The 21936-nt window shown below is 39.1% G+C and overlaps 1 protein-coding gene across 5 annotated transcripts in view; it reads right to left on the reverse strand.

The window, feature by feature from the left end:
• LOC119018783 (C-myc promoter-binding protein-like) overlaps window positions 1–21936 on the reverse strand; it is a 75818-nt gene that overhangs the window by 20333 nt on the left and 33549 nt on the right. For 3 of the 5 annotated variants that reach the window (XM_037096739.1, XM_037096737.1, XM_037096738.1), the window contains 13 exons: window positions 20328–20394; window positions 20030–20088; window positions 19303–19447; window positions 18603–18778; window positions 18011–18111; window positions 16910–17125; window positions 13898–14043; window positions 13576–13614; window positions 7783–7916; window positions 7099–7231; window positions 6489–6695; window positions 6165–6293; window positions 1418–1559 (listed from right to left, as the gene is read on the reverse strand). In XM_037096739.1, coding sequence (XP_036952634.1) covers window positions 1418–1559; window positions 6165–6293; window positions 6489–6695; window positions 7099–7231; window positions 7783–7916; window positions 13576–13614; window positions 13898–14043; window positions 16910–17125; window positions 18011–18111; window positions 18603–18778; window positions 19303–19447; window positions 20030–20088; window positions 20328–20394 — 1694 coding nt within the window. The remainder of the gene's footprint in view (window positions 1–1417; window positions 1560–6164; window positions 6294–6488; window positions 6696–7098; window positions 7232–7782; window positions 7917–13575; window positions 13615–13897; window positions 14044–16909; window positions 17126–18010; window positions 18112–18602; window positions 18779–19302; window positions 19448–20029; window positions 20089–20327; window positions 20395–21936) is intronic. The other 2 variants (XM_037096741.1, XM_037096740.1) reach the window with 1 other exon arrangement.

Here is a 21936-nt window from a genome sequence, read left to right on the forward strand (position 1 = left end):
ACTCCCCACAGCAGGTCAGGTGACCATGCACAAATGTGTTTTTATATTTTAACATCTATGGAGAATTAATTGTCCAACCATGAATGAGTATTTACTTGTGTTTTAAAAGGGTTTAGCACATTTCAAGGAAAATCCCTCTAGAAATCAACACGTGCTTATACACTCTCCACCACTAACATTCCCTCTTTTTCCCCCACAATAAGTACCAAATAATTTCCAGGAAACTTCAGAGGAAGGTTGGCCAGTTGTTTTTACTTCTTGTGTCAGCATGGGAGCATTTTATTTTCAACTCTTATGTGTGAGATGGGAGTGGAGTGAGAGTCATGCGTTAAATGTTTTGTCATCAGTATCATAACATAAAAATGAAGACAAATCCAGCTGTGGCCTAATGTGTGTATAGAAGAGTATGTTTTACAGGGACATTTGTTGCTGTCAAACTGAATTACCACTGAACTCAGGAGGAATGATTAAGAGCACGATGCTTTTGACTGATAACAGGGAGTATCTTAAAAAAGCAGGGATTAGCAGGACAGGGGTGAGCTTGTACTGGGTGAGCAGGCATTCAGTGGCATGCAGGGAAGTTAAATCATACATGCCGACGTGTAATCTTATGAATAATGGGTAGCTTGATTTTCTTTTCATGTATTTGTATTGTTTAGAATGTTAATATCCTTCAAATTGCTCTTCAAGTCTTTGATTATCTGTTTAGATTACATTGAATGACTTATCATCATCATCATCATCAGTTGATAGCTAACAAATTTTCAAATTAAAATCATGTTGCAACGTCTGTGAAACATTACCAAACATTGCTCACCTTCCTGGATTAGACTAAACTCAGTTACTTGTCTGTTATCGGTTCTGATTGTTTGTTTTTCTGGTGAACTTTTGTTCATTTTGCCAACAATGAATGAAGCAAATCAATGTTGAATATATTTCTCCATATTCAAGCTTTAATACGTGAACTCCAGATAGGTCATAATTTTTGAATATTTGAAAAGTCAAAAAAAGTGATTCATTTATCTATGGTTTTGTCAGAATGAATATATTTTCCATAGATTTTCTTTCCCTCTCAGGTAAAATTTATGTGGCATGGTCATGGTCTCCACATGATGTGCATAACACTAGATGTTGCAGTACATACAAACGGCAAATATTCAAATACTTTATGAATGGTTCCCAGCAGCTATCAAATAGCTTTTTTTGCTTGAAATGACCATCCCAAATGTGAACGTGTCTATCACAATTGTGAGTGCAAACCTATCTCAACTACAGGAAAAGGCATCCATGTTGTGATTATGGCATCCTAATACTGTGTGTCTCTAAAGTATCTACATATACGTCATCACAAGTCAGTTTAGCAAGACAACAACAAAATTCCCCTTCCCACACATGCAGTGTTTTTGATCGAAGTTACCTGACAGAGGGCTCTGAGTGAGGGGAGCTTGTCGTCGTAGGGCCCTTTTGAACTGCGCCACGCCCAGTACGACATTTCTGAGCTTCATCCACAGGAAGTATCCTCCTCTGGTGCTGGAGGGCCACGTGCTTTCCAACACCGCCTGGACCCCAGGAGGAAGACAGAGGTGATAAAGGAGCAAGATACAGATGACTGAGGGAAAAATGATTCTGACAAATTACATTTAGAAAGCCTCTCATTATATTTCCTGTAGCAGTGTTGGACTCAGTTCATTTTTAATTCATATTATTTAGAATATGGATGTTTATCCTCAATTTCAAATTTATTCCCCGTGACATGTTGTCATACTCGTCTGTTAAATTAATCAGTGAACATAAAGAGTCAGAATACTGTGAGAATAGTGAATCACAGCTCCAACTTAATTCAGTTTCAACTCAACATTTTGTAGTAAGTGAACCAAAACTGACCCAATCCTGTTCCATATAAAACCACCCTGAATTAATTTTTCATCAAAGGCATTAACTCCAGTGGTTTTTAGACACACAGTCACACTCAAGATCAGAAAAGGAGGAGGGAAGGCACTGCAGCTGTTGGTGACTAAGTCACGTTCAACAGTGTCTGCTCCTAAAATACACTTCAGAAGCCCCCTGAGAAAAACACGATTGGTATGCCACTGAGCAGAACTGGGTTTATTACGCTCGCTGCTCCTGTGTGAAGCTCTCGGGATTGAGCCAGGTGTAATGAGGCTGACATCATGTTGCCAGTGATGTCAAGACAGTTAAAGCACAGCAATCAGTCCACAGTTCCAGTTAGTGTTTCTTTAAGGTATAGGCTGTAAAATGAACGTGTCTAATTGTAAAAGATCTATTGGATGGACATTCCTGGCAACAGGATATGTTTTTTCTAATTTTTTTTTTTCTTTTTGAGGGCCAGAATTAATACTATCTTCAGACCAAAATGTAGGACTTAGTGGCACATGTTTGCAGATTGAAAAACAACTTAATCACCCTCATCTTCCCCTCCCCTAAGGTGGCTGCTTAAGATGAGAAAACGCTTTCTAAAGCTAGTGTTTGGGGTACTTTAAAAGAATGGCGGTGCAACCTGACAGACTCCATGAAAGAGGACCCATGCCCTCTGTAGATATCGACTCATTCAAAGGTAATCAAAAAAAAAATTGTTCGATGTTGTTTGATGATTATACACTAATGAAAAAATATACATATTCCACTTCTACCCTAATTCTACCTATGAATGAATATATTGACATTTTAGGAAATAAAATATAATATACATTAAATATACTAAAGCTAGCTAAAGCAAGCAGCTGGTTAGCTTAGCACAGAATAAAGATGGTAAAACTGTTTGCCTGGCTATGTCAAACAGTACAAAAATCAGCTACTGCTACAGCTCACTAATTGACACATTATTATTACTTCTGCCAAGGAGGTTGTTTTCACCTGTGTCCGTTAGTTGGCTGGAATGTCAGCGGGAGGACATAAACTAATTACCAAATGGATTTTCCTAAAACTTGGATGGAGGAGAACAGATCCCATTAACTTTTAGCATTTTTTGTACATTTCTCAGGGAGCAATCTACGGATCTTGATGAAAAAAATCTGCTGTCATTATGTAGCTTGTAATTTGAGTGAGTACTAATTGCATGTAGATCCTAGATTTAGTGAGTTTAGTGAATTATGGTTTTGCAGTAATTACTGGTTTCAACACAATACAGGGCTATCAAGTTCGATAAGACTTGACTGAATTAAAGAGGACAAAGTTGGGCTTTGGAGGAGGTGTGGACTCTACTTATCATCTATACCAATGTAAAAACACACATTTGTTGTTTGGCAAGAAGTTAGGTTGCTGGAACTCAGGGTCAGGCTAGCCTTTTCCCCTATTTCCAGTTTTTATGCTAAGCTAACAGTCTCCTGGCCATACTTCATATTTAACAGATGTGAGAGAGGTATCGATCTTTGAATGGCAAGAAAGTGTATCAGTGCATTTCCCACAAGGTAAAACATTTTTGCTGCATCTGTTTAAGGGTTAATGGAGACAAAAATCCAGTTTGGATTAAAAAAAATTGATTACCCGACAGGTTAATACCTAACATTTATCTAAAGGCTGTTATCAACCTGACTTCAACCAATACACTGGTCTGACCCTATTAGTCAGTTTGTGCAGAACATTAATTTATACAAACAAATGTCAAAAAGAGCCTCCGATGGTAGAGCATTGTTTGTGTGCAGAGTCATCTAAACCATAGCGCGAGACTTACCCACTGAGGCCAATATACAATGTTGACGAAAAGAGATGGATGTTCAAGGTTTCCTGCTGTGGTGTGAAAACCCACTGACCTAGTCTGTCTTGACTTGTTGATACTTCCTGTTTTTCAGTCATCATTGTTGTTTTTCTTCAGGACTTCAATGTCACCTTTTGCACTGTTAGTCTGAAAGCTGCAATCTAATGTAAGAAATGGGTATAAAAATTGCTCCCAGACAGAATCATACCTTAAGAACTACACATTAATATAGAATTTCTATGACTGGTAGAAAGTGTAGTTTTCTTAGCTTCTTAAGCTGCATATAATAATCGGATATTCTGCTTCACTATTATTTCTCAAGGGTGCAGAAAAAGGAATGTTTTGGAAATGAAATGAAATCGAATCTTGCCATCTTGTTGTGCCTCGTCTCAAGTGCTGTTCTGAAGTTAAACTGTAGACACACATTACTATAGCATGGAGTTGACTTCACAGGCAAGCATTAAGGTTATTTTAGCTCCATTATCTTAGAAGTGTTTTATGTTCTATAATACTTCAGAACAAATTTTCTTTTCAGTTTAGTTTCAGGTTAGTATACTGGAGCTACTGATCATTTCTATCATAGCTGCATAGCTCCGTACTTAGTTCAGTTATTTTAGAAAGCTAGATCTAAGATCAGATCTAAGCCCAAAAATATTCAGTCCCACTTTGTTTGCAGCTGAACTCAGTGGGGAATGAATGCCAGAATTAACAGATACACAGACACACAAAAAACGCTACAATCGTCCTTCTCCCTTCTCATGATGGGACAACAAAGACAAAAGAAGTACGAAAAAAAAAAGCAACATCCGCCAATTGTCTGATGCTACAACTGCAATGGATACTGGATGTGTCAGTGAAGGAATCCACCACCTCGTACCTCGAAGTCAACCATTTTAAAGGCCAAGGTTGAACCTTTACCTTGACCTTGTCTCCTGACAGCCAGCTCCCACATGAGCCAATTTACTTTAACACTCCCTGGGTTCCCAGATCAGGCACAGATTGTCATGATAACAGAGCTACCATTCATTTTGACACCTGAATGTAATCACACAAAATGCTGTACAACCTTGGTGGGAAACTGCAAATGTCAACAATGTTTCTTTTTATCTGAAAGCTGAGTGTCTGCAGAGGCATTACAGTGATGAAGTATCTCTGCCTCATAAGTACCAACCAGAGAGGAATGAATTTTAGTGATGGAGCAACTGAGCAACACAGTGGTGTGATAACTTGGATGCAATTATTCATGAACCTATTGTGGATCATGAATTAACAATCAACATGTAGGCTGCAATCAGTCTGCTTTATCACACAGTTTTCTAGCAATTCCAGTTATGTGATTTCTTGTTAGTTTTAACAAAGTAATACTCATTAAGAATATTCCTGCAGTTACTCATGAGATTTCTGTGTGTCTTAATATCAACTTATCAATCTATCTATATCTATACCTTATCAAGATCAATCAATCTTGATATAAATCTATATCAATTTATTTACTCACATCTGGTTTGGAACCTAAAGTACTACTCTGTTGGGTTGAGTGTATGATGTTTTCTGAGCTATGGTGCCCCAGGGCCATAACACGTTTCTCCCTAATTATTATGCAAAGGATAGCAATGTGATTGATTCTACAAACCATAGATGCTTATTTTTGCTTTATTGACAATATTAGGATATAGAGAAGATAATCATGGTTTGGGTTAAAATAACAAATCTTGATCTCCTGTCTGTAAGTCTAGTGTCTAGGCCATCCATCCACCCAGATCTCCTCCCTCACTACTTAGACTTTGTCACTCTTCATACTATGTACTTAACTTAAGTGATAACATAGTATATCCACTTAATTTAACCGAAAGAATGAACTTTTTAATAATAATAACTAAACTACAACCGCTGCACACTGTACATGACAAACCTATCGTCAGACATACCTCTACTGACACTATAATATGAGCATAAGGTCTGCTTCATTGGCTACAGTTCAATATTCTATTCTCCTGAGTTTATTGTATGTTATTGCTCCGACTCCGTCTGTGTCTTCATCCATCAGAACTGATGGAAATGGAACTATCACATTTTCCTCTTTCCAGAGATTTGTTTGACATTAAGCTGTCAAGGGCGTGTACACACATTAGTCACACTTGCAGCAGAGTCAGCAGAATACTCTTAACACGCCCACATCAGGGACACCACACCCAGCCCGACAGTATACTGCAGCAGCAGGGACTCCCAGTGCTAATATATTTTTATTAGAGCTTGTGTAAGACATGGCAGTGGGAAGGTATTGGTGAGTTACACCCTTTTAAATCTGGGGCAATTTTTTGGTAAATTAGGTACAATCTGAACATAATACGTTTAATGAATAGTCTAGCTATATCATCAAACACATTTAGAAAATGTCCTTTACTAGCACACCATTTTATCAACCATACGTAACAGTTTTTGGCGGTACCTTGTTGTAGTAGCCGTAAGTGATGGCATTGGGGTGGACTCCAGCCTTCTTCATCTCAAAGAGGACCCTGACTGCCAGGACAGGTTGACCATACTGTCCACACAGCTGCATCAGCACGCGGTAGCAGACCTGCACAGTATATGTAAATGTGTGATTTTTTTAGGCAGAAACACAACAACCCCTAAATACATATTAGTGTGAGACAACAACTGGCTGATCCAAAATTAGTGTAAATATTGTTGTAATTGTTAAAAATAGTCAAACCTAACAAAGCATCTGGTTGAGTAAATGTCAAACAGTTATTTTTGTGAGTGACCAATGTACCTCATCAGGGGGCTGCAGTTTCTTTGCCTGCATCTTCCTGAGAACGTCGTAGGCAGTGCGGAGTGCCCGCACCTTGGAGTGGCACACCTTTACGTAAGCTGGCAGACAGATGAACCACAGGCCGTAGCAGTGACGGAGTAGGCACTTGGACCACAGCTGGGGGATGGACGAGTACTTCTTGGCTATCTTCTGGGCTGATTTGATTTCCTGTGGATTTCAGTCAAATCTTCTGGCTTAAAAAAGTAATCTTTTAGATGAGTACTTCATCCCAACACCCTCGACCCAGTGAACCAATTTCTTGCTACTATTGCAAAGGAAATATTTCCTTTACTCATTATACATTTTTTGGATTGCTTAAGGCAGTTCTGTGTGTATGCTGAATTGTCCACTATAAAACTGGCTAACTCTTGGCTCTCATCTTTTTCGCAAATATGTTTTCTTAAGGTTGTTCTTCAATGTTCTTCAACTGTTTTGTTACAAATCTTTGCTCTGAACTTCATTTAGAAGATCATCTAAACTGTTTTCAAACTCAAAAGACTTACAGCTCAGTATCTAAATAGCTAAACCAATGATTTATTGCATGACAACGATGAGTTACTGCTATGCTGACCTGCTTGGTGCGTCGAAACATGGGAGCCGGGCTGGTAGGACAGCTGTGCCTGGCAGCGAGGCGGGAAGAGGGGGTCCGCAGGCCCTCCACAGGGTCAAACAGGTCAAGACTTAACACTGGGAAACCATCGTACCTGATGAAGAACATGCATACACACATCAGTGACAGCAGCAACACATTTTTTTCTGAGTGTCTGCAATAAAAACAATTAAATGTTGGCAGTATCTAACGCGCAATGATCCCTACCAAGGTTATAGGGATCATAAATACAGTTTGCTAGAAATTATCTTCCAGGAGAGCTGATAGTACATTTTGGAAATCTGTTGGTCATTATGTATCATTACAGTAGCTTAATGAAAGTGGTTCCAAAGAAAATCTTTTGGCATAAATTATGAGGGCAAAAAATGACTGCAGAATACAAATAGCACATATTCAGAGGCACACAATCCAGCAGTAAGTGTTCACTCTTTGATCACAGTAAGGGAGCTGGAATCCTGCTGGTCCTCAATCAACTATTTCGGGACAGAAATTAACCAACTCTCAACTCAATGTATAATTCAGATTTTCCAATTTTCTCCCAGCTGATATATGTCATGCCTCTGTACAGTTTCTCTCATGGAAGATGTGAAGTAAAGAGAGAGAGCACTTAACATCAAATGTCAGATTGCCAGAACAGTTATGTACCTGTAGCACAGTGGATATTCCTCCCCCTCAGGCAGAGGAGGCAGCTCTGGAGGTGTGATAAAGACTGTGTGCTCGCTGCGCTGGGATTCATCAATCTCTATCAGCCTGGCCTCCTCCGGCCTGTCACTGTCCACCTGCACAACAGAAACATGAGCAGAGATGTTTGGGTTGTGGTACCGCGACACTTCATCTATCACAGCTGATGGAAATAAGGAGTGTCCCATTAGACAAGTGAGAACTTCCACACAGTTCTTAACCTTATGCCCTGTAATAAATATGTCAGTTTTTGCATAGGGGGGTTTTGGCCTGACATAAGCCGAGACAACTTTGAAAATGTTTTGTTTTTATTGAAGAATAAATTCAAAACAGCTTTGCAGCTGTCACCCTGATAGCAGGATTTCTGTGTGTCTGGTTGTCTGGGAGAGCTGAAGGAGGATGACAGCAGGTGACCTAGATTTCCCGAGTGAACACGCTTCTCTTCTTCTTATTTTACTCTCATTTTCTATCATCACATTACCCTTCTGCAGCCACCCACACACACACATACACACGCACACACACACACACACACACACAAATACACACAACTAAAACTATGGTTCTCTTACATTTGTCTCCTACAGTGCAGTATGTATAAATATACACACACACACACACACACACACACACACACACACACACACATCAAAAACATCAAATATAAACAAGTGTAGAAAATAGATAAAATGCATAGACGCCAAGTTATTTCAAGTTCCAACAAACTGGATTCTGTACTTTCTATAATACACTCTTCCAGGACCACAGATGACAAAATTGTATAAAAGGGTGGACTATTTTCAGTGTTTTGCTCCAGTTTATTGTGAGAAAAAAAAATAATTGGGGTCCGTATTCTGCTGAAATACAATACCAGACACAACTGGAAATTAAGATAAATATATTGCATAGAAGATGAACTTCAAGATAACTCTAGCGTGTGCAAGCTGCAATTTGTCTGGGTGCTACATTATCCTGACAGTTTAGCATTGATTTTTTTGTTCCATCAACATCCTGCTACTAAATTAAAATTTTCAAAAAAATTCATCATGAGATAAAAATCACGACTCCTATGTGAATCGTTTTTTTTTTTTTAACGCCACTACTGATGAGTGTTAACAATTGCACTAGTAGTCTGATGTACAATTGGTAGAGTGTCCCTTTTAAGGTTCAGTGTGTCGGATTTAGTGGCATCTAGAGGTGAGATTGTAGATTGCAACCAACTGAGCACCCGCCGTCTCACCTTCCCTTACAGTGACTGCCATAAATGTGAAAGGCCCTCTCTAAGCCAGTGTTTGATTTCTCCATTCTGGTCTACAGTAGAAAAATACCATGCAACATGGCAGTACCCTTGGAAGAGGACTCTGTAGATTAAAGACTCATTTTTAGGTAATAAAAACAAAACAAATCTCAGTTTCACTTATTATGCACAAATGACATAACTAGGCCATTTATGTCCTGATCCACCTAAAATCCTTTACACCAGACCTTTAAAGATGACCTCAAATTAGATTCAAAGTCCTGTTGTGGTATGTGTGTATGTTTGTACTTTTGTGAGAAAATAACGGCCTTTTACTGACACCAGTGATTCAATCTAAGAAAAGAGCAAAAATGTCAGTAACTGAGAATTTAAACAGTGCCTAGTCAAAACACATTAGGTTATTCGTCTGTGGACTCTGTGGAATCTTAACTCTGCACCTCAGGGGGAGGTCGGGTGTGTTTGCTATTGTGGGAACTACTGAAACCATAATAGTATGGAGAATTAAATATGCTGTAGTCATACACTGTTTGTATGCACCACTGCCATACATCCAGTGACTTACATCCAACTCTGGATGACATATGGATGTATTAATAAATCAGGGTCATCAAACAGTTTTGTGTGTGTTTGAAACACGGCAGATGGGACCCTGCAATCAACACAACTGGAGCACTGAATTATTGGAAAGCTGAGTTTCATCAATCATGTGTCCAAACATAAGTCCTTCTCATAAAGATAACAGGTTACAGCTGCTCAGTGTTGGGAAAATCGCTTCAATTTTATTAAAAAGGCATCAGAAAAAAAATGAGGTTACTCGGAAATGGAGTGGGCAAGATGGACGACACCTATAATTTCCATCACTGACATTTGGAGTTACTGCACATTTTTTTACTCCAGTCGTGTTAGTGGAGCTGACACATAAGACTTCCAGTGAATCTTAAAGCAGGAGGTGCGAATTTTATGGTGTATATAAAAAGTGAAGGGTCACAGAGGGAGGCATCGTAAATTTAAAAGTGTTTAACGACAGGCTTTCACACTATAAGCAACAATTTTATTCATAGAAATTCGAAGTAAGGTGAGAAAGTTCATAATTTTCTCTAGTTAGTCTGATGGCGAAAGTTTGATAAAGTTTGATAATAACCTCAGTCAAAGCAGTAAAATGCGGGAGACTGTAGTTTCTGTTCTTCGGATGAGTTAAAATCCTTTTTAGCTAAGAGAAATGTTATTAACTCTCTTGTGCCTAATACAGCACAACAAAGGCTAATACAATGTTCTGTGATGTTTCTCTGAGCACAGATTAAACTGCACTACTAAAAAAGGCATTAGCTCAGATATCTGGAAAAAGATCAGAGTGGAACCACTGCTTTTTAGCATTGGAAGGAGGCAGTTCATTCTGGAGATTGATCAGCATGGATGAGTCAACTGGGAGTTGACCGAGGGACATGGACCCAGAACACATCGAAGGGATTGCTTATTTCGTGGGGGAACCAGCAGGAAGTGCTAAAGGACTTTGCTGGGGGAAAGGACATATGGCTCAACAAGTGTCCAACAAAATTTTGGCTTTATGCTGGAAAACATCTCAAGATCTCAAGAATGTTTTGGGATTTAAGAACTTAATATTTCAGTCAAGTTTCAGGTCAATGATTAATGAAAGGAAATTGTGCCCTCAGTGTTAACTCTTTGTCTTTGCTAAAATGTGTGTAATTCTCTTCAATTCAGAATGAGTTAAAGCCACATTATGTCATTATTTTACATTGAATAACAGCTTCCAAACCATTCTGATGGCATAATGACTTGTAATAAGGCAATGGTGTCTCTGTCTCAGCAACGCCAGTCCCCATATCGCCTGTTTCTGCACTATGTAACCTCAGTGAGCAGAATCACAGTGCGTAATGCTTATGGCAGTACATCACACAGAGCAGCAACTCACTGATGTGAATATGGATCATATTTTGTGAACAAAATGTCCTCTGGCTGCTCTGCCTTAACTCTGTGATTTCCCTGAAAGCAACCTGTAACTGTTGTGTACTGTGGCTACAAGTTAGCTCTGCTAGCTGACTCTGCTCTTGGCTAAATATTCTGCAGACAGATGCCAAGCTGGACTTGTTGTTGTTGAATAGTAAGTAATATTAACAGAGCAATTCACACAAAATACAAATTACTACATAATGTTGCTTTACAGAGATTTTATTGATGATGTTACTGGCATTCATAGGGATAGTTTATTGGTGTTGTGTTGTCACCTACTCACCTAGAACACTCGCTTTTGGCTGGTTTTAAGGACAACAATGAAAAATAGTTTGGGACTGTGTCGCATAATACTGCAGCTGTGTCATTTGATGTGAAGTAAACTAAAATAAGCTATCTGCTAATTCAAATGTAGACATTAACATTTGAAACCATTCTAAGAACTGAGATTTTTACTTGCGGGGATACGGGCAAGAAGGTTTTTTGTTTCTTTTAATTGCAAGACAACCAGCACTGCTCTACTGAGACTAGAGACAGCTGTGAGAAGTAATCTGCGTAAAAAGCAGCTTCTGCAGTTCATACATCAGGAAAAGATTTTTAAAAAACACAGACACAGACAGGTGCGATACAAGAATGACTTGACTGTTAGTCTGAAAGAACATTTAGTTCATCTTGATCAGACTGGGAGCTTCCGAACAGGCTGACTGACTGAGAGAAACACCCAGTGTCTGCTGAATGACTGCAGATGAACTGAAAAAGGAAGAAACAACTGTGATTTTATCTATTTCAGTTATCCACACTCCTCTCTAATATATTCAGTCAAAGCATCTACTGGCTGCATGTTTGAGGAACAGTTTGTCAAAATCTACCGTAAAACATCTCTAAAGCTGCAGAAAGTCCCTGTTCCCAGCAAAGGAAATGTTTGGCACACAACCCCCTGTAGAGCCAAAACTTGTTATTTAACACTTTTGTTTTTGTGCCGATAAAACTAAAAAGAGTCAAACTAAAAAGAGTTTTTGTCACTTTTACACAGAGCCAGGCTAACTGTTTCCCCGTCTTTCCAGCCTTAATGCCAGATGTAACGTACCGGCTGCTATTGCACATAATTACCATAGAAACACAAGTAAGGTATCATTCTTCTTATCTTCCCATCTAACTCCTGGATATTCTAAAAATATCAAGCCAGTTTTTAAATGAACACTCCCTGACTTTGATAAGGATCAATTGGTGGCCCCTGATCCCAACATATAGGTGAGAACTTACTGATTGTCCTTTTAAAATTGTGGTTTTCATTTACTTATAGAATCACGTAGATGTTTACTAAACTTTGCCCTTTAGTGTTTGTATTCCTGCAACTTTAATTGATTTAATTATATTCCATTTGTTTGATTAGTTTGTCTTTTGTCTTGTTCTCCTGCTGGATTTAATTAGTTTTGTTGCTGCAATGACTACTTTCCCCCCCGGGATCAATACATTTTAACCTTATCTTTCTGTATGTGACTGTTGTGCGTGTGCTTTTGTGTAGTAGAGTGTGACGCATGTGTGTGGGCTGTGTGGTGCAGTGTGCTTTCTCTCCCAGAGAGGAGATAATATAATCCAGCCACAGTGCAGAAAGACAGTTGGAGGATTTAATCGCCTGTGGAGCTGACACACAGGGAGGACGACGAGACTTAGGCCCTGCCGCAGGTCTGGGAACACAGGGAGGGGAGGCTGTGGATGTTGGCCTCTGGATACACTTCCACTATGTCTCAATTACCGCCAGAACACTCACGTACACACTTACAAGTAATCCAAGGACAGCCAAGTCTATTTCAGAGTCTGTTACAAATGTCACCTGCAAAAACCAGTGACCCACAGACGTGAGCTGGAAACCAAGTGACTGCCTGGACTTTAAAACAGCAAACACACAAAATTTAACCTTCAACATACAAACGCAGTCTGTTAGAGAAACACAACCCTGTGCACACCGGGGTCAAACTACTCAAAATGCTCCCAGTGGAACACAGAAGAAACACTGACAGCCTCTCCAAGGCTCTTCATATCATCACACTGAAGAATATGAAGGGACGCCCAGGGGAAAAAAAAAAAAAAACACAACACAGTAGTGCTTCAGAAATCACTGAACCGCTAAAAGCCTTCACTCCCTCGAGTCATGAAACATTTAAGCCAAAAATCTTTGCAGAAAACTGCACATGGACTTTCAATGTGCAACTTTCACTATTTCAAGACAAACTGCTGTTACAGCAAATTTGGTGAGGACACTGAATATTCCAACATTCATTAAAAATAGAAAAATTCTAGAAAAGAGTTTGGATCATAAGGAATTCATTTAAAATAACATGAGCACATCCATGTTATACTGGAGGAGGATTCTCTAAAGGCTTTCTATTCATTCATTTATATTTTTAGTCCTACATTTTAATCTTAAATCATCTGGTTGTTTGCTGGGACCATGCACAAGGTAAAACCCCCATCTGAAAATGCATCAAGTAGAAAAAGGAAAAATCAAGGCCAGATAACAACAGACTTACCTTGCCGCCTTTGTCTGCACTCCGCTCTGAATTGTAGAGCTGCTCGCAAACAGAGATAGAAAGGGAAATACAAAGAAGGACTCAAGAAATTAGAGGAGGGAAGAATAAAAGCAGGTTTGACTGAAGACTGGCGGTGAAGTTACAGAGAGATGTGGAAACTACTAATACAACTATAAGTGGGGCACAAAATAGCCAGTTGAGAAACATAGAACCACTCCAAAAGGAGGAAGACAGAGATGGATTTAAAATTCAGAGAAATGGCCAAAGAGTTGCATTGAAATAAATAAAATTTCAGTTTCATATGATTAAAGAACGCACTTACTTTGTCCACACAGTCGTCGAAGAAGGCCAGGCTGGCGTCTTTGTCACTGACAAAGGAGCATTCCTCAATAAAACGAATGAACATCTGGGTTTTGGTCATCAGTGTGTAGAACTTCTGGTGTGAGCGGTCTCGGCTCTTCAAGAACCCTGAGGACATAAAATTTTAGCTGTTACAGATGACCATGCTGAGAAGTATTTTCCTGACAACTTTGAGGAAATAAAGACATTTAGCAGCATGTTTATTCACACTCATTTCATCTCCTCAAAAGGTGAAAACATTCACAAAAGCAATTTGCGGACTTCTATGTGATTTTGAGGTCAAGAAACCCATTATCCCACGGCTCTGTATACATACACAACTTCCATTTGTCCTGGCTCAGATAATGCAAGCAGTACACTAATAACTAATGTTATTAGTGTAATGTCTTTGTCAGGATGTACAACAACGTGGTGAATAGTTTCCTTAATAGATGCTGAAAGCAGCTTAACTGACCACCGCTGTTGTGAGTCTGACAGCAGGATGGATGGTCACTGGCTCACAGCACACAGGTGGAGGCAAAAGACTTCCTACAGCCGATTAATATTTAAATTCAAATTGGAACATCGATTGATTCTAACAAAACTCCTCTAGGTAGCTTCATTATAAAGCTTTTTTTCAATTGTTTTTACAGCAAGTTCAATAGAGTCAGAAGGCCTCTGGTCTCAAAAAGTACAATGTCCAAATTAGTGATTCCGTGATTGGCTGATTGTTGAACACTTATTCAATAATCACATATTGATCAAGTGCATTTTCTTACATTTGCTGGTTAAAGCGTTTCAAATGCCAATGGTTTCCTTGCTTTTCTTTGTGTCATCACTGTAATAAATACACTTAGCCTCTGGCATGATTTGTCTATCAAAATTACAAAGAAAGGCAAAGGAGTCTCCAAACATAAACACAGAAGTACCCTATTCATGTTTTTTAAACAACCTTGTATTACACCAAACCATATAAAAAACCTGTTGGCCCATCATGCCACTGTCACATTTGGCCTTGTCTATCTGTGAAAATAATACAGTCTCATTCCATGATCAAGTTGTCAATAAGAAATATGCAATATCTTGTTGCACTTTCAAAAATAAAGGCACCAAAACTCCTTGGTTAGGTTTCCGAAAACGGTTTTGCTTAAAACAACAAATTTCTTAAAACACAGCTTTAGGTTTTTAGGTGGAATCAGGAAGACACTGCATACTTTAAATCTTTGTTGTAATGTGTATTAGTTATAAAAAAGACAGGAGTTCATAAACAACACACAAGTTGTAACATCTTTCCTCAGGTCATGATGTAATGTGCTGCTGTTTGTTGTATCATATAACTCACGGTGAACATGACCTTGGCTTCAGCTATCCCCCAGCAGAGCAGCCATGATTTCATCCTAACTCATTTCAGCTGTGATGTGAACCAGAGTTTATGGGCTCCAATCCAGAGGCCATACTCAAGCCTCCAGAGCATTTAGCAGCTGTGCTGCTAACCGACCAACCTTCGGTCTGAAAACAGTCTTGAACCTCCAACCCCAACACCTTCTCAAGCCCCGGCTTTCCCTCCCAAACAGTTTCTGTGTGTATTTGCTCAGAGGTGGGGATGGACACTTATGAAGGCTCATGTATTAAACAACACCATCTGCTTTTCAAGCTGGCCAGCTGTAGAGAGGAAGGTGCTACAGATGACGCAGTATTAGCTTATATGTTCATGGACTCATTAGTGCTAATCATGCACTGTAACTGTGCACCTGTGGCTCAAACATGATTCACAGTCTTTGCTGAAGACTGAATAATGATGAAAAAGTCAAGCAAACTAGACTCTCTAGGATAAAACACACTGATGTGACTGTAACAGTCAGCTGTTCAAAACCGCCCAATCAATCTGAGCACTATTGGTTATGTCCCTTCAGTTCCTCATGAGATGATTTAAGTAAAAATCAGCCCACTTTTGAGGACCTTGACTGAACCGTAATCTAAGGAGGTGACTACACATAAGATGTCACCCATAAGTAAAGAGCTCGGCCAGGGCTGGAAATCATGCTGTTTTAGTTTTAGGTCTCAAGAGTTATTTAAGAAATAACCTTCTTAAATAAGAAAGAGATAAGAAATAACCTTCTTAAATAACCTTAATATTCTTAGCTATACCACAAAACTTGACTGACTGACACACATTAAGCCCGTTATTCCTCTAATAATCAGCTCCTTCAGAGTAAAGTGCAGCCAGTTTAAGTCTGCGCTAGCATAAAATTCAGTGACCAGAGTAAACAAGTTCTCTCCAACAGAAATCTCATTCCATTTAACTTCAATACTTGTCTGTCCTTTAGCGTCAAAGTTTATTTTCTATTGTGGGAAATAACAGTCCAACAAAATAATCTTTACTCAAGATCCATTCTCTGGCTTTTTACATTACTTACATAAAGAATCTGCACCATCAAAAGACTACTAGTCAAAACATGCCATAAACTCCTTCTGATTGTTTTCTGTCTAAATGACTATACACAACAATTTCTACAAGCTTCTAAATCAACGTGGGTGACTTGCTCTCCCTCTAACATCTGCAGTAATGATGTGCTTTTGAGTGTTTACTCATAGTAAACCAGTAATTCTACTGTACCAAGCATTCAATCAGTATCATCTTTCCCAGGAGTTGGTGGTGGACTAGCTGGTCTTGCGCATGATTCTTTTAGATAACTGATATAAAGACAGTAAATCTTAAACCATCTGCTATCAGTAAACACTTTTGTGGGAATCGACATTCACATATTTCTTTCAGAGAGAAAAAACCTGGCTAAGGATGCTGTCAACAGTGGACTTGTATTGTGTGTTTTCATGAGAACAGTTTGAGAAGGCTGCAGGAGGAAAAGACAGCTGAGGAGTTCAGTTCAGTTTCCTCTGTGACTTTGACCTGAATGACTGGCTCTACACTCCGAATGTGGGAAGATGGTTCCAGTGTTTTGGCCACATGTGGACAGACTGTCATTATTTTAAATACCTTGCAAATCAAAAAGTGAGCTGGCGTCTGTGGCTTTCTCAGAGGGGGCCTGAGTGATGGGTCGTAGGAACGAACGGTAGCCTTTCAAAATGGCTGCCATGAAGCGCAGGAAGGCTTCCTGGATCTCCAGTTCCAAGGTGTGCAGGCTCTTCCCACAGCTCAGCTCTGACGAATCACTCATGCTCAGCTCCAGGAGCCCATCAGGCCGGTGCTGACCTGATGAGAGAGGGAAAATCAGCATGTGTCACTAAATACTGTATTAGGTCTCCCACTTCATGTTTACATAAAGGTTTAATCATCACTTCAAACTGAGGCTGCGGCAAAAAATGTTGCACCATTTGCATTTTGATGAAGTTGTTATGATCAAAAGATATGCACTGCTTTAAATATTTAAGTGAGTATTCATTTGCAATTGAATATAAGGCTTACATATTTATGAAAATAAAGTCAAGTTGATGAAAGAGTTTTTAGGGGTCCATGAGGCTTAAATCTCTCACCTTAAACCTCTGACAGGCATATCAATATGCAGCACTGCTAGCAGAAACTGAGTAGATTTTTAGCTTCACTGAATCAGAAAATTCATTTATTCAAATTCCACAGCTCAATAAGCAGCAGGTTTCATAGTCTCTCAGTGAGCATGGTCCACAAATAGTAGGGAAAGTTGACAATAATACAATGAGTGCCACAGCAGGGCACATGGCTAATTAGGAAATTATGCTATGATGGGATTACTGCTGGCTTTCAGTTAGTTGAAAGGAGAGCAGAAGAGTGCAGATTGAATGGGACAGATTGAATAAAGCATAACAAAGTCTGAGGAATTTAATTAGCCACAGATTTGCTTTTATTTCTGATTACAATGAAAGTCACAAATTGTTATCATATCTGGTCTAGGATGATGCAATACCCTATATGAGTTTGAACAAACTGTGTTTTGAAAAACATGACATTTGAAAAAAGTGACTGTTCCACTTGGACACAAAATGAAAACAAAATGAGCTTGCTGGGATCGTAATGGACTAAAACTAATACAACTAAATGAAACGACTGACACATTTTTTAAATAATCTATTTTATCAGGTCATTTATCAGCTCGGTACTCACCGTCAACCAGCTGCTGGTAGAGATTACTCAGCACATTCATCAGGTTTTTACAGGCTTTCTTTGGCAGGATCTTCCATGTGAGGGCTCGCTTATCGTCATTGCTGGAAAAGCAGAAGCAGACATTGAGCATTTGGGAGGCTGAGAGGCCAAAACCAACATGGACAGCAGTCAGGCCAGACCACCCTAATACTGTCTGACCGCAAATTAGGCCAAAAATGATATGAACCATTATTGACCTTACCTGAAAAATGCATTCTCTTCATATTAAAATAAGTCTGACACTACAAAAGTAACCATTCCCACCCAGGCTCCAGGAAAAAGGCCGGGTCTCTAAACTTAGAACTCATGACCTGGCAGTTATGTGGTCTAGAAAAAAAGATGCAGCAAAGGAAACAATGTTGAGCTTGATGGAAGTGCTGCACAGTATATGTGTGGCTAACTCCCCTGTGGTTATTCCATACTTGAATATTTACCACGATAAGGCAAAATGGTAATGAAGACAGATTGAATTATGTAAAACTGATTGTACTTCTCAAATTGACAGCTTGCCTAAAGAATTCAGCAATGGGAAGGTGTCTGGGAATGTGCTTACTGGAAGATGGTGTTTGTGTCCAGGTCCACGCAGCTCACATCAGGTGGGGGGTCATACAGATCAAAGTAGCGGGAGTCCACTCCAACAATGAATGGACAGGGGGCACTCAACACGTCAGCCAACGCTAGGGGGCACAGTGGAATATATGGGCACGGCCAGTGGAACGGGAAAATCATCTGGTGAAGACAAAGATAAAGTGAGATAAAAAGGAAGACAGCAGTCCCTTGTTTCGAAGGGTTAAACACTCCGCTTAGCAAACTGGCTCCTCACTGAAAAACTTAATTTTGAGGGGCGAGCCAACAAGTTGTATTTGTGACATCACAAATAGTTTGGATGCCAATTCTGGTCAAATATGTGTATAAAAGTGTGATGTGGAAAGTTTAAGTGATAAACTGAGAAAGGACTTCACTACAGTGAAGGAGCACACACCAAAATAATACACTTTTCCAGTATACAAATATATAATTTAATAAAGTTTGAATTTCTATACAAAACATGTCACTCTTAATATGGGACTCTTAATATGGAGAAAAACTCCTGATATAAATGAAATTGGTTTAAGATGACATTGCTCTATTCCAACAAAACTGAATTCAATTAACAACACAACTATCATAACCAATTACTAATTAATAATGCAGCTGTCTACTAAAATGAAATGTAGCACAAATATTGCTTCTACTACTTTAGACTAACTTACAGACACCAGAGCTTCAGTGACGCTGGTCAACACAGCAGGTCGTAATGAGTGGACCAGGATCTTATGTTCCGTGACAGCAAACACCAGTAAAGTGACAGCATTCTCTGGTCCGAGGTTTTGAAGCAGCGTGGAAAATCGACCACCACTATGAAAAACAAATATGCAAGAATAAATTAAAGTACACACTACTGACCAGAGGAACTCCAACAGGGTCAACTCAATATTTTCTGGCCCTTGAAAAATCCAAAAAAACTCTTACAGTAAGATCAATAAATGGCAAATTGTAAATGGACTGCACTTAAAGTGCTCTTCTATCTAAATGGACAAAGCGCTTGGCAATTGGCATCTCATTCATCCACACACTCACACACTGATGATGACAAAGCAGTGTTGAATGGCCCACTGAGCAACTTGTGGCTCGATGTCTTACTCAAGGACAGTGTGACATGTGGACAGGAGGAGTCAGAGATCGAACCGCCAAAATCATGTTACATAAAATCATGTTAAATAATATGTAAGACCTGTTTATGTTTTCTCATCAGTAATGTGTCAAATAAATTTCAACATGCCAGTCTTACAAATCATCAGAAACTCTCCAAGGTTCATAGTCTTTGAACTATGCTGTTTTACAAACCTTGTTTACTGCATCTTGAGCCAATAAATAAAAAAAAATGCATAAATCCTTAGATAGATATCAACATTAAGAAATGCTTGCAACCACTATTACCTGAGTGGCAAAGGAGAAGACACTGGCTGGCTCAGCATCAAACTGTCGTGAGGGGAAAGCTGTAGAAAAGCTGGAAAGTGAGATAAACCAACCGAGCAAAAAAACTCCTGCACTGAATCATTTAAATATTCATCCATAATACAGGACTTAAACTACTGAACCCCAGGCAATCCTAAACACCTTCAGAAAACAACACTATAGTCTGCAAAAAAAGAATTATCCATTTATAACATGCTGCACCATATGCAGCCAGCATCACAGGAAATGTTTTACCCTTGTGACCCAAACTTAAACTTACCTGCACCAGGATGCGAGGCCTCTGGGAGGATGGGAAGGGAACTTTGTGCATAAAATGAGAGATGTGCCTGGTAAGACGAAGAAGATGAATTAGGGGGATGTGAGGCCAAAAATAACAGCAGTAGGAGGCTGAAAAAGCTGTCTGTCAGATGAATGAGAGTCATAAACAGCAGGGAAACATAAAACCTTGAATCGTCTGTTGCATATCTCAAGTAAATATCCCACCTGTAACAACTATACTGATGATATATTTTGCATTGCTGGGCTTATTTTTGGGTTTGGTGCTTCGTTTTTCTTCCCAAAGTTGTTTCCATTTACAGAAGGAAAACATTTCAGCTAATTTATCAACATCAGGATTTAAAGTTCACACCTCAAATGCAGATGATATCTCCTTTAATTTAATAAGGTCGACACCTCATAGCAATTTCCTGAACAAGAATGTTGCACTTTTGTAATGAAAAACTGCTCCATGTCTTCAGCCTGGATTTATTGCACTCAGGGAGGTGCAGTGATTTTAATACACCTGTCCTCAGCATGTATGTGGATCATTTTTCATACCCACCTCAGTAATTCTACCCAAAGTTACCTGCTGTTTTTCATTTAACCTGCAGTATGTAATTCAATCTGAAACTCAAAAATGTTTTTTTCTACATCCAATAGATGAAAACATAGTAACACAAACAAAAAGAGTTGTTTGGGAGCCAACATGACAACAAACAAATTGTATATCTCCAGGAGAACAAGATCACATAACGGCTCGTCAAATGGGCTGTTCCAATGTCAGCTACAGGCAGGTAATGGTAGTCGATATTTATTGACATTTTGGCTAAATAGTACCATTAGAAGTACACTAAATTAGCTTCTGTTCCTGTCCGAATCAAGAAACCGAAAAAAGACTTAAGGGTCATTATATCACCAATCTTGCTTTGGTGCCAGACTGTGGTGACAGCTGTATACAAGTCAATGGGAGATGAAAACTAAATTGCGACGTCCACGTCATATGACCAAATGGGGCAGATCTGACCAAATATTTCTGATGTGACTGCAATTACACTGCGAACAGGAGTCTCTCCCAAAGGTCCCCAAATTGAGTGACTAATATGTTAAAAAAAAACAAAAAACAAAAAAACAGTTGCTTACCTATTCTCTAAAGTGTGGTCTTTCATATCTGGAGGCATTTCCTCTCCAGAAGTCATACAACATAGACATGTTGGGTTTTAGTGTGTTTATAAATGTATCTCCCATAAACGTTAATACAGCTGACCCCACAGTCTGGCACTAATAGATGAACAGACAACAATCATCGGGTTAATTTGATATTGGAGTAAACTTAAAAATGTGATCATCCATATCCAAATTCTAAAGTGTAATTTTTCTTTGAAATCAAAGAGGAGCAAAAGAAATATTTCATCCTCAACCTCCATTACTGTTAATCTCTTTAGAATGGGTCTTTAGAGAAATCTTTTATCAGGTAGAATTTTGTCAGAAGGAGGTCAGAAGGATTTTTTATTTTTTAAGTATTTAGATATTTACACCCATATACCGTGTAAAAGTGACACACAAAACGTGATTTCTCTGAGGAAAGTTGAAATAATTATAGATGGATGGAA

This window comes from Acanthopagrus latus, chromosome 4 (assembly GCF_904848185.1).
Source record: "Acanthopagrus latus isolate v.2019 chromosome 4, fAcaLat1.1, whole genome shotgun sequence".
NCBI lineage: Eukaryota > Metazoa > Chordata > Actinopteri > Spariformes > Sparidae > Acanthopagrus > Acanthopagrus latus.